We start from the raw sequence: 10,808 nt of genomic DNA, 5'->3' as shown, positions 1-10,808 counted from the left end.
GTGCCCAAGGCGTTCCGATGATAAGGGAAAGTTGTGAGCCATCTCGGCATTTAGCGTCTGGCTCCAACTTCCCAATGTCACCCATTTTTGTCGCAGTCCACTCCACGAGCAACAAGCAGGTCTTGGTCATACTTCATCTCTATTGTATCCTCTCTGCTCGGTAACCCCACTCATCAATTTGTGGCTATAAACTTTGCTATTCGCACATTCACAACGTTGGCCTCCGTGACTCCATACCTTCAAGCTTCAACTATCGTGTAAATATTACATCAAAGCTGCGCAACACGATGTCGAAACCTGTCGTAGCCACCTGTTGACAGCACAGAATGCTCCCACCCGCGTTATCTTCAGACGTCATGATTTGCACACCTGTTCTTGGCTTTTGGTTGCCCCAAGGATGCCCCACTCTCTCCAACAGCATGCCCTTCACAAAGGATAAAAGCGTGCCTCGTTCCTCGCCCATGGATCCCCTCACCTGATCTCCCACTAAGCATAACGCTCAGTCTCTCACAATGTCATCCAAACTCGCATTCTCTTCCATAGCTTCATGCGCCGCCAGAGTTCGTAACGCATCGCCGCTGCGTGCTGCTCATCCCGCCCTCCTCGGCGTCTCAGCGCCTCAGTGCCGCGGGGAGCACATGTCTCACATCCGTCATCTGGCGGCCTCGGGCGATCTTCAGACCGCTGTCAAGCAAGAGGCCAGTACCGCAGACGACGAACCAGACAAAGTCGACGCTGCCTCTCAGCCTACGCGACCGGTGGAAGAGGTGTGTCTCCAACATCGCGCCAATCACCCTCTCTTCTAACGGCTTTTGTAGGAAAAGGAAAGATACACCATGGATCCGGAGGGTACAGTGTGAGTCCCTTGCCATGCTGTTTTTATGGTCTGTGCTTACCTTTGCCAGGCCTGACGGGGATCCCTCTTCCTCCAATACCGACACGTCGAAACGCGGCCGCCCACGCAAACCGCACAGCGGTCAATTCGTACGCGGGCCCGTCTCTGTTTTACCGTCCGTAGACGACGTCCCTGCCGGTCACCCTCCCAATACAGCGTTCTCTTAATTCTCCACCATTGTAGACTGTAATACGATGCATAAAGTCGAGCATCCTTTCGCCGGACATCTTATCGCACATCTCATACCCATCTTGACACCGTGTATTGCTCCCCTGTATTGCTGTTTAATTCATGACTTGTTGTTTTGTAGCGCTTGTGATTGTTATATCCTATATCATACGGTAGTCACATAAATGAGTGCAGGTTGTACCACCATGCAGAGTGCTTAGGTGCTTATGTCAATGTAATGACCTCACGACGTTGAACGTTGTCCGAGTTAGTCGGCACTTCGAAGCTTCACGCGCCTCGCGCGCCTTCCGTTTTCGCACCCTTTCCTCGCCTCTATCTTATTTCTGGCAACTGGCAATGTTTTTACCAACTTTGTTTTCACCAGCTTACAGCTAAAGTAACCGGCAACCACAAGCTCCTCAGGCCTCATGCTGTCACGGCATAGTTCTACAACGTGCGTTTATAATGCCGGACTGCTTATTCCCTCACTTGACCCCAGTACACCTAATCTAGATCTTGACGGCGACTAAACAGATGCCCAATGATAGAGTTCAATATTCCTCTCATTGTTGTGTGTTTCGACGCATTATGTCACTTCGGACCGACTCGGGTGCTGCTAGTCCGGCTGGCTGGCCGCCTGCAAAAAATATGGTGCCGTCTCTGAGCATGTTTCTCCTGCTTTGCTCCTGCTCAACAACAACAGGCGCACTTAGAGATGTACCTATCTCGACGACCTCTCAACTCCGCTTCGTACGGGCTCATGAAGGCAGACGTTCACCGTTGTCCCAGTGCTTCTTGAAAGATCTCTTCCTAACTCGCATCCGCTACTGCGCACTGATTTAGGAATCACTGCGACAGGCACAATGTTCCAGGACCTCGTTGCCCGAGTGTTGCCGCAACATGCCCGCCATGGCGCCGCCATCTTACGTGGTTCATGCGCAATGAACCTTGTCACAGTTCTTTCACCGGCATCCAGGCCCGAGTCAATTCGCCGTCCAGGCCGACTCCTGATCTTTTCATTCTAACAACACTGGCAACCTAGGCTATGCGTGCCGCTAACCCATGAATATCCTGGTATCCTGAACAGGGAGACTCAATGGATGTTGAAACGCCGGAGTCCGATGTCAACGTCGGCGCTGCAGCAATGCGATGCTTCTAAGATGCTCCCTCAGAATGGCTCGATGGCGGGCAACCGCGACATGCGGAGGTTGCGCAGGTCCGCCCAATCATCGCCCGGAACTTCGCATTCCTCAAGGCTGAAGCAATGCTCTGATGCATACAAGTCGTCCCTCGGATTACCTCACCGTTCACCGCCATTTCTACAGTATAAAATCGTGTGTTTCCTCCCCAACCTCTCCTTTCTTTCCACAGTATTCCTAATCTAAACTCAACTCAAACATGCCCACCGATATTATCCTCCCCACCCTCACCGTCTGGGCGCAAGGTGCGCTCACGGGCCTCCTCGAGTCGAAGACGCAGGAGGACTTCGATGGGCGCTTCGAGTCCATGTTCGCGCGCGTGGTGAACGTGACCGTGAACGGGAAGCACCTCTCGCGGGAGCAGTACAAACAGGAGCTCCTCGACCAGTCTGCGGCGGGCCCGACACAGCAAAGCGCGACGCTCTCTGTCTCAGGCCAGCTTGAGGTCGAGCAGGGAGACCAGGGGCAGCTGGTAAGGAGATTTCCGCTCTCGTCCTAGTCTTGAGTTAGTGCTCACGATGATGTATTCTACAGGAGGGCCTCGTGGGACTGTTCTACACCTCGAATGTCTTCTCGAAGTTCCTTGTCCTCGGCTTCCCAGCTGAGATCAAGGTCACTTCGTCCTTGAACCTCGTGTAAGCATCCTCGTTCCCGAACCCAAGGAATCTCGTTACTAACTGAGGTCTTTTCTATCAGCGTCGCTCCTAAGGGCCACGAAGTGATCCCTCCCCACACCGTCGGCGGCGACTACGACTCCCGGCGCATTACCACCGTCAATCAGATTATCACAGAGCAGACATACCACGTCACCCTCCCCAACCTCCCGACAGGGACCGTCTCTGGCGTTACCACGAAGCCTGAGCTGGGCCCCGGACCGGTCAAGCTTCCTCCTCACTTTGGCCCTGGGCCCGTCAAGCTCCCTCCTCAGTGAGAGCCTATTGACCAGACACTGTCACGATGAGATATCTATTCTCAACTGCCTCTTGAATCTTGATATTTGGACGTTTGTAAACCTATAGTAATTCTTGCATTTCTTGACGATTGTGTGCTACCCATAGTTCTCGTTGTAATCATGATGTTGCTAATGTATAATCGTGGAATCGATACGTTCTCGTCTGTCCATCGGCCTTGCTTATGGGCGCAAACAAGATAAAATTGTCTTGCTACTGCGTACCAGTCTATGAAACAGGCGTTTAAGGTGCTGAGAAAAGCGTTCCCACGGTTTGACATCAACGTTCGAACTTCGGTGCACACGAGTTTGCCGTCGGGTTCATCGATGTTCATCGCCGACCACCACCATCCGCTCTACAGTCGAATTTGCTTGTACGTCGACTGTGGAAGTCACGACCTCTCATCCTGGCAACAGCGTTCTGGAGATAACGTTCTGGCGACAACGTGCCGGCGACGATCACTCTCGATGACTACGTTTCGCGAAGCGCGGCAATTCGGAGCTATAGACTCTGCTTGAGCTACTTTTATCGTTCATGCTCACCGTCGTGCTCTTTGGATGATGGTGTCAACGTTATGCTGCTTTCAATCTATCACGGACTTCAAGACAGTCCGACACTCTCCTGTATGACTACTGATCGCCGGGACGAGACGGCGGCTCTGACACTCGCTCGGCTACTAGCCTCTTTGCCGTGTTCAGGTTGGAGTGGAATGATACCTTTCTCCTGCTCGGGAGTCCCTTTCCATGTCTTGTAATGCTGGTCCTGCTGCTGAGCGCTGATGCACCTACCACCGGCATTCGGACCGCACTTACTTGGGCTGTTACGCAAGAACTCTGGTTTGCCTCTGCGCAGCAACCGGCCTCCGATACAATCCTCGGACCGCCGACCACAACTGACATGGAGCATATCATCATTTTGGACCTTTGAAGGCCAGCGCTGACATCAGATCGTTCCACTAATGGTACATTGCAATGTACTTCGGACACTTGCGTTAACATCGGGACTTCCCACCCGGCACATATCGCAATGAAGTCTCTTACATCCGGTCAGTGCGCTACTGAATTGATGTGGCGGATAATGGCGCCAGCGTTTGGTTGTACGCAGCTGCGACAATTGTTCTCCTGGCCTTATAAAGTCTGTTGCTGACGCACCAGGCGCCTCAACAATCAACATACACCCTCCTCACAAATCATACATTGCAGCCATGGTTCTCCCCGTTCTTCCTCCTCTCGCTAGCTGGGTCAAGTCTCAGCTCAGCACTGTCATCCAAGCCAGGAGCAAGCAGGACGCTCTCGCCGCGTTCGACAAGGCATTTGCTTCGCCCGTGAACGCCACGGTGAACGGCAAGCATCTGTCGCGCGAGCAGTACCTGCAGCAGGTCTTCCCTCTGTGGACGTACTTGGCTCCCGCTGCTGCGACTGTTACGTTCAAGGACGATACCGCGGGCGAAGATGCACAGCAAACTGTAAGATGATAATCCACACTTAGCTTGATACCGAGCCTCACCCATGTGTATTAGGACGGTACCGTGGGGCTCTTCTACACGGCGACATTCAGCTCTGGTCCCCTGGTCTTCGACACTCCGTCTATCGTCCACAATGTCTCCTCCTCAATCAACGTCCTGTAAGTCATAGCTACTACTTGGAAAAAGGCGTTGTTTCTCATTCCTATGTTCGCAGAGTTGAGCCTACCCAGCACCGCGATAACAACAACCCCAACGAGTTCTTTGACCCTCGCCGCATCGTCTCAGTAAACCAGGTATTCAACATCACCACGATGCCTGTCAAGGAAACGCCCCCAACTGCTCAGTGATGGCTGGGTATGGGTACGCTATAAGATAATCACGAGATGTGTGGAAAGACTCCCATTGTATAATACTTGCTATAACGATTTATCATGCTCACCATATTCGACGGCTTGATAATTCTTCATGATCCTGAGTAGCTAAAGTCTGTTGTTATTGATCCCCGATTATAATATGAGGTTAAACAAGCTGAGACCTCCTTGTGCTCTAGTGGATTGACGACATGGCGTCCAGTTGCTGCCGTTGGTCGTGACGCCGATCCTCAGTATGGCCTTGAGAGGCTTCGAACAACTTTGATAGTTTGTATGCTGTACCCAAGCACGCCAGCCAAAGCGCGGGGACAATGTAAAGATATTCTAGATTCTAAATCAAATGATTATGTATCTTGTTGGCTACACACATGCTGTGAACCCACCGAGGTTCCGTGAGCTTCGTGGCGCCAGCCGAAATAGCTAAAACAGCACGGATTCTACAAACTTCAGCAAGTATGGAGTGGGAAGCTTCAGATGTACAGCAAGTGTTTACAGGCGCTTATAATTGGTGGGAGCAAGCCGACAAACACAGCTCTTCCCGTGGGCCCTTCTTCGGGCTCGACGGATAAACAAACCTAGCAAGCAGCAACCCAAACAGGGCCGTCACGGTAGCAAGGTGGCGTCCCCGCCGCTGCCGACGCACCGACGCCGGTGGGCGGTGACCACAAGCACCGTAAGCCTGAGTGCACTGGCGTCTGACTCCTGCATTACTGTGATACAGCTATAAATGGGAGAGAGGTTGGGTCGGTTCTCCTGCCATCCAACCCACATCCCACATAGTCCCCCTCCTCTCCCGACCAGCCGCATCTCTCGACATGTGTCATCTCGTGTATCCCGTCTGCGTGTGCACCGAGTGCCATCTCGAGAAGCCCGTCTTCACGCCCGAAGATATCCGCGATAGCATGCTCAGATCGCGCATGGAATGCGACACTGACGACGTGAGCAAGCGCTCTGATTTGCAAGTTATGCGAAAGAGAGCACTGACGGCGTTTCTTCGCGTACCGCAGGATCCCAGATGCTCGGATGTGAAACAAGACTGCTGGTCCCGCCACTGCGCCCATAGCAAGTCGCACGCGAAGCACTCCGACGTCCACTGTTTATTTACCTGCAAGCAACGGTGAGTCCACAGCGCATCGTCGTTGCGCTACGTCCACGAGAGGAAGAATGCTTACCAAACGAATCATTCACCTTGATCTGTAGACTCGGAGAGGCGCTCCAGATACCAGGCGGCAACGCCCACTTCGTGTGTCATGACTGCAAATATCCAAAGGACGATCGTCGGTCTTACCAAAGCAGCCGTACCGGTGGGTACTTCTTGGGGAGTGGCGGGCCCACGTTCTCGTTTGCGCAGTCTATCGCCATGGTGCAGTGATTCGACAGCATTTTGGATAGTTCTTCTGATATCGGACGCTTATCGTACAATACATACCCATACCCCTATAGCCCTTTATAATAGGTAGCGTCCCACGACGGTGTAGGCGTTTGCGTTCGTGTAATTTCCAGCCAGCCAGCCACTGTGTAAGATTAGAACGTAGGATGATGATTCGCAGAGCCTTATGAATTCCAGAACATCTTCTAGTACAGATGCCAGCAGTTTAGTAAATCAAGTCAAGTGAGATAGTGTGCGAGTGCGGTGTACAGATGATGGTCCGTCCGTATGGAATGGGGGGTCGTGGAGTTATGCAGCGTAAGAGTGGCGTTTCAGGCCCATGGTAGCCTTGGAGTATGCAATAGTGTGCAGGAAGGCGCACGAGACGGCGTCGTGGATGCTGAACCCCTGGAATTGGCTGGCTTTGCGTTTAGGGAATGGGGGTTCGGGCTCGGGTGTCTGGATGTCGGCTTCTGGTGGGTCTGTGCACACAGAGCAGACGTAGGATGAGGACCCGCCGTGCAGCTCTCTGATCTTTCCTCTCCTGCCGCGTGGTGAGTCAACGACTGGCCTTAGGGGTGGGAAGTGGGGGTACGCCACTCACCACTGCTTGCATGTCAAGGAGCAGCACATGCAGTAGTCGGGGTGGTCTGAGCTGTAGACGCACCACCGGGAGTAGCAGTCCTGTTCAAGTTCCAACGATAACGTGTCCTGAGCACACCACAGCACGCTTGTGTTAGGGTGCTGAGGGCGCGCAATGAAGGAGCGTGTGGCACTCACATTATCAACCTCTCGAGATGCTCTCCACCCCCACTCCTTATCCTTCTCCCGGAAGAGGCGTTCAGAGAATATCGCGTCTTTGCGGCTGCACTTGATGCAGACTCGCACAGGAAGGATGAGATTGCACATGGTGTCTGTTTGACAGCAATAAACCTCAAACAGATATGCCGAATGCGAGCGTGGACAGGTGACGGAAAGAACAACAAGCAGGACCAGCCGCCAGTTGCGTTTTGGTTGCGCTGATCTTCGCGAACGAAGGACGGAAGACGCGAAGGGCGAAGGACGAAGGAGAGCGGAGGCGAATCGATATCGATGCAAGACAGGCAACCAGTGGCTATGAGGGCTGCGGCGTCGGGCAGAAACGAGGCAGAGAAGTCCATCCAATTTGTTTATAGGCGCATATGGGCGCCTACATAGACACATTTAGAATGCATCGCACAACGCGCAACGGCTGCAGACGACGGCTCACTGATGACGGTGGTAACGTTGCAACTTGCTCAACAATAACAGCTGCAAGAAGAACAAGTAAAGCACAGCCACCCATTCTAATACCCTCTCGCTTAGCCGACCTGCATCAGAGCCCTCTTGCCGGGTCTTAATATTAAAACTAAACCAAAAGAGACGAAGGGAACCTCGGAACGAGGGTCTCTTGCAACCTTGAAGCATGCAAAGAGGAGCAAAAATCCGACTTGCCTGGCTCGAACAGGCGACCTCAAGATGATCAGTTAACCATTACAGTCTCGCGCTCTTCCAACTGAGCTAAAGTCGGTATACCACGATGCCCGTGGTAGACAATATGACGCTTGAAGGATTCACGCCATCATGTGATCCTCCGATAATGGGCGAGGTGGGTTGATGTCAGGAAGCTAGGTTTTTCTGTTACCATTATCTCTTGGCTTTGGACTAGAAGTTCTAGTAGAAGGCTCGCCTCTTTTAGACGCGAGTCCCGTTGGTATGAGCAGCGATTGACCATTGTGCCGGTATCACGCTCGACTGCGGGTCGTTTTGTTTTAGCTTTTTCAGGAGCTGTTGTACACATTATCGCGTTACAAGATATCCGCCTCGTTCTGCGCACTGTGTCTTGTGCCTTATTATTGAGTTGCTGGAATGGCCATATCAATCAAGCTTGAGCAAGTCATCTCAATAATGTTTACCAAATTTAGCCCCTATTTACAGTACTTATGTCCCACATTCAATAAGTTCCCGGGCTCTACAGAAGCGGGACAAAACGGCCAAAAATTCGCGCTGCCGGCCTGAATGGGACACGGGACGAACTTCTGGTCGAAAAAGTACAGTACTTCGAAGTAGACTGTAACCGGGATATTCGGTGATTTGTAAGTTTTCTCACTAGACATTGAGACTAAATACTAACTAAACCCCGAAACGCCGGGGTTCGCAGGTATAAAGTACCCTTCTAGTCAAAGACAAATCAGGCCACCCCTCAGCTAGCACTTGCAAACGATGTCAGGTAAGAAACAAGTGTTCGTTATCGGCGGTACAGGTGAGCAGTTAACGCCAATTTTATGAGAACAACTGATAGTTAATGACTATTGTCGTGCGTATGACTGGTGTTAGGCTACATCGGCGCCTCTGTTCTCCAAAGGCTGGTCAAGCATCGCACGGCAGCTGAGTCGGAGTACACGGTGCTCGTGCGCTCCGAGGACAAGGAAAGGAAGCTGGCAGAGCTCGTCAAGTCCGGTGGGTTGGGCGACGTCGGCATCAAGCTCGTTCGGGGATCCAACGCGGACTTCGATGTGCTCGAGGCGCAAGCAGCCAGAGCTGATGTTGTATTTTCTATGGTGGGTGCTTTTACACCGTATACGCAAGAGTTGTGGATCTCAATGAGAGGCATAGGCGGATTCGGACGACGTTCCGGCGATTAAGGCTGTGATCGCTGGCTTGAAGAAGCGGTATGAGCAGACTGGGGTGGCTCCGATTCTGATACATACGGTAAGCCTATGGAGACATTATCTAATGCCAGTAGTATATTGAGTTTCCGATAACTACCTTAGTCCGGTACTGGTGAATTTGCTCATTTACTCATTACTCCGAGTTAATTTGCGGTGGCGTTGGGGCGTGAGGAACTCACCATGATGTTTCTAGGTGTTTTAATGGATAAGGCAGAGGGAAACTTCGAAGGGACAAACTACTATGATGACACTATTCCCGAGCACTTAGAGGCGCTCGCGGACACGCAAATTCATAGGCCTGTCGATCTGTTGGTGGTCGAAGCTGACAGCCAAGGTATAGTGCCCATTCTTTCATAGCTGTGCGAACGCTAACCTCAGCGGTGGGTTTTGCACACAGGATATCTCAGGAGTTATATCATTCTTCCAGGCGTGATATTCGGAATCGCGACTGGCCCCTTGTACGACGCGGGAGTTGGCAATCGCCACTCAATGGCAGTTCCCCTCCTCATCAAAAAGGGCGTGAGCCGCGGAGAAGTCGGCGTGGTCGGCGAAGGACTGTCCAAGTGGCCGGCCGTGCACATTGACGACAGTAAGTTTTATAATCAAAATACGCGTTGCAATTATGAACTACACTAAACTGTTCTACTAGCCGCCGATTTGTACATCACTTTGTACGATGGTGTACTCTCAGGACGAGCCGGCCGCGGTCGCGAAGGGTATTATTTTGCGGAGAACGGGCATTACACCTGGTATAGCCTTTCCAAGGCGGTCGCGGAAGCACTGGTGGCGCTGGGTAAAAGCAACAACATAGAGCCTACGCCGTTCACTAAAGCGGAGTACGAGGAGTCATTTATGGTAAGTGAATATATATACCTGTCATTGTTAATCAATGTGCCAATGTTCACTAACTAAACTTTAACGCGGCATACTAGCTCCGTGTTCTTGGGACAAACGCGCTGTGTCATGCTAACCGAGGGCGTGCGTTGGGCTGGAAACCCAAGTACACCATCGATGATTTGTACAGGAGCATAAAGCCTGAGGCCGAAGTACTTCTTAGCGTCAGCAGTTAAATCGTACCGTGTCATCATCAATGTAACACACACGCAATTGATGCATTATCTCTTAATGTGGAATTTTATGCTTATGTCTTGTGCCCTGGTCAGTCAATCCAGAGCTAAGGAAAGCGGCTTGGAGTAGCCCCTATGTCAAACACGTCGAAAGGCAGGTCCACAAAGTTTGAGTTTATTGACGACTGATGAAACTAAATTTCCATCATCATGCTTTCTTGCCCGTGGGCTAAAAACTGGCGAGTTCGTCTCCTTTTTTCTACAAGCGTATGTCCTGTTGGCATGTGTGGAAAACGGACGTTGTAATGACCATCGGTTGCTCATTAGAGTTTGCTGGACGCGTAACAGATGTTGCCTCACGCTACGACATCAAAGCTATTATACACCAGCACTTCAGGCGCTAAGTGCTGTGAACATTTATTGCGACTTGAAAGCACGTCTGTCGAAAAGCTATAGCCTATCCGTTTGCTACCGAGTCTTCAGGGTAAATTAAGAGGCGTCCTATGAACGCCGAGCCCTATAATCTATGCCAAACAAATCTCCGGCTGAACTTCCGTGCTCCTCGAGCCCCTGAGTCGGTTTTCTGTGTCCACACGACGCAAATGAGTGTCACTCCGGTACCAAGGACCGATAA

At 51.7% G+C, this 10,808-nt stretch overlaps 7 protein-coding genes and 1 non-coding gene across 8 annotated transcripts; 5 read left to right on the top strand and 3 right to left on the bottom strand.

Annotated features, from left to right (window-relative positions):
• Window positions 1-250: 250 nt before the first annotated feature.
• CONPUDRAFT_88338 (uncharacterized protein) lies at window positions 251-463 on the bottom strand (the record flags this gene model as incomplete). Its single annotated transcript, XM_007767621.1, has 1 exon — window positions 251-463. The coding sequence occupies one exon, from the start codon at window positions 461-463 to the stop codon at window positions 251-253; it is 213 nt and encodes a 70-aa protein (XP_007765811.1).
• A 49-nt stretch (window positions 464-512) lies between these two features.
• Window positions 513-1,062, top strand: CONPUDRAFT_151016 (uncharacterized protein; the record flags this gene model as incomplete). Its single annotated transcript, XM_007767620.1, has 3 exons — window positions 513-767; window positions 819-856; window positions 906-1,062. 3 exons carry the CDS (start codon window positions 513-515, stop codon window positions 1,060-1,062), a joined length of 450 nt encoding a protein of 149 aa, XP_007765810.1.
• Window positions 1,063-2,026: 964 nt separating this feature from the next.
• CONPUDRAFT_99654 (uncharacterized protein) lies at window positions 2,027-3,239 on the top strand. The gene is made up of 3 exons (XM_007767619.1): window positions 2,027-2,734; window positions 2,797-2,897; window positions 2,959-3,239. Exons 1-3 carry the CDS (start codon window positions 2,462-2,464, stop codon window positions 3,191-3,193), a joined length of 609 nt encoding a protein of 202 aa, XP_007765809.1. The 5' UTR covers window positions 2,027-2,461; the 3' UTR covers window positions 3,194-3,239.
• A 1,177-nt stretch (window positions 3,240-4,416) lies between these two features.
• Window positions 4,417-5,114, top strand: CONPUDRAFT_142457 (uncharacterized protein; the record flags this gene model as incomplete). The annotated part of the gene is made up of 3 exons (XM_007767618.1): window positions 4,417-4,677; window positions 4,732-4,835; window positions 4,892-5,114. The coding sequence occupies 3 exons, from the start codon at window positions 4,417-4,419 to the stop codon at window positions 5,022-5,024; spliced, it is 498 nt and encodes a 165-aa protein (XP_007765808.1). The 3' UTR covers window positions 5,025-5,114.
• A 749-nt stretch (window positions 5,115-5,863) lies between these two features.
• CONPUDRAFT_151013 (uncharacterized protein) lies at window positions 5,864-6,420 on the top strand (the record flags this gene model as incomplete). Its single annotated transcript, XM_007767617.1, has 3 exons — window positions 5,864-5,986; window positions 6,056-6,165; window positions 6,249-6,420. 3 exons carry the CDS (start codon window positions 5,864-5,866, stop codon window positions 6,418-6,420), a joined length of 405 nt encoding a protein of 134 aa, XP_007765807.1.
• Window positions 6,421-6,691: 271 nt separating this feature from the next.
• Window positions 6,692-7,657, bottom strand: CONPUDRAFT_80492 (uncharacterized protein). The gene is made up of 3 exons (XM_007767292.1): window positions 7,198-7,657; window positions 7,022-7,128; window positions 6,692-6,961 (listed from the first exon to the last, which is right to left on the bottom strand). Exons 1-3 carry the CDS (start codon window positions 7,618-7,620, stop codon window positions 6,727-6,729), a joined length of 765 nt encoding a protein of 254 aa, XP_007765482.1. The 5' UTR covers window positions 7,621-7,657; the 3' UTR covers window positions 6,692-6,726.
• A 223-nt stretch (window positions 7,658-7,880) lies between these two features.
• CONPUDRAFT_t25 lies at window positions 7,881-7,966 on the bottom strand. Its single transcript has one exon. It is a non-coding gene; the product is annotated as a tRNA-Tyr (tRNA).
• A 671-nt stretch (window positions 7,967-8,637) lies between these two features.
• On the top strand, window positions 8,638-10,238 carry CONPUDRAFT_119461 (NAD(P)-binding protein). The gene is made up of 8 exons (XM_007767616.1): window positions 8,638-8,698; window positions 8,773-8,996; window positions 9,052-9,147; window positions 9,210-9,219; window positions 9,301-9,441; window positions 9,505-9,696; window positions 9,757-9,962; window positions 10,040-10,238. Exons 1-8 carry the CDS (start codon window positions 8,659-8,661, stop codon window positions 10,175-10,177), a joined length of 1,047 nt encoding a protein of 348 aa, XP_007765806.1. The 5' UTR covers window positions 8,638-8,658; the 3' UTR covers window positions 10,178-10,238.
• The last annotated feature ends 570 nt before the right edge of the window (window positions 10,239-10,808 follow it).

This window comes from Coniophora puteana, assembly GCF_000271625.1.
Source record: "Coniophora puteana RWD-64-598 SS2 unplaced genomic scaffold CONPUscaffold_3, whole genome shotgun sequence".
NCBI lineage: Eukaryota > Fungi > Basidiomycota > Agaricomycetes > Boletales > Coniophoraceae > Coniophora > Coniophora puteana.
Note: the sequence above shows the minus strand (reverse complement) of the source record. Positions and strands in the feature narration are given on the sequence as shown.

Coding starts and splice junctions, on each gene's coding strand:
- CONPUDRAFT_119461 (XM_007767616.1), top strand. CDS start 8,659: ATGTCAGGTAAGAAACAAGTGTTCGTTATCGGCGGTACAG. Junction 8,699..8,772: donor GTTCGTTATCGGCGGTACAG/GTGAGCAGTTAA, acceptor GACTGGTGTTAG/GCTACATCGGCGCCTCTGTT. Junction 9,697..9,756: donor GGCCGTGCACATTGACGACA/GTAAGTTTTATA, acceptor CTGTTCTACTAG/CCGCCGATTTGTACATCACT.
- CONPUDRAFT_80492 (XM_007767292.1), bottom strand. CDS start 7,620: ATGTGTCTATGTAGGCGCCCATATGCGCCTATAAACAAATTGGATGGA. Junction 7,129..7,197: donor CATCTCGAGAGGTTGATAAT/GTGAGTGCCACA, acceptor TGGTGTGCTCAG/GACACGTTATCGTTGGAACT. Junction 6,962..7,021: donor TCCTTGACATGCAAGCAGTG/GTGAGTGGCGTA, acceptor ACCACGCGGCAG/GAGAGGAAAGATCAGAGAGC.
- CONPUDRAFT_99654 (XM_007767619.1), top strand. CDS start 2,462: ATGCCCACCGATATTATCCTCCCCACCCTCACCGTCTGGGCGCAAGGT. Junction 2,735..2,796: donor AGGGAGACCAGGGGCAGCTG/GTAAGGAGATTT, acceptor TGTATTCTACAG/GAGGGCCTCGTGGGACTGTT. Junction 2,898..2,958: donor ACTTCGTCCTTGAACCTCGT/GTAAGCATCCTC, acceptor CTTTTCTATCAG/CGTCGCTCCTAAGGGCCACG.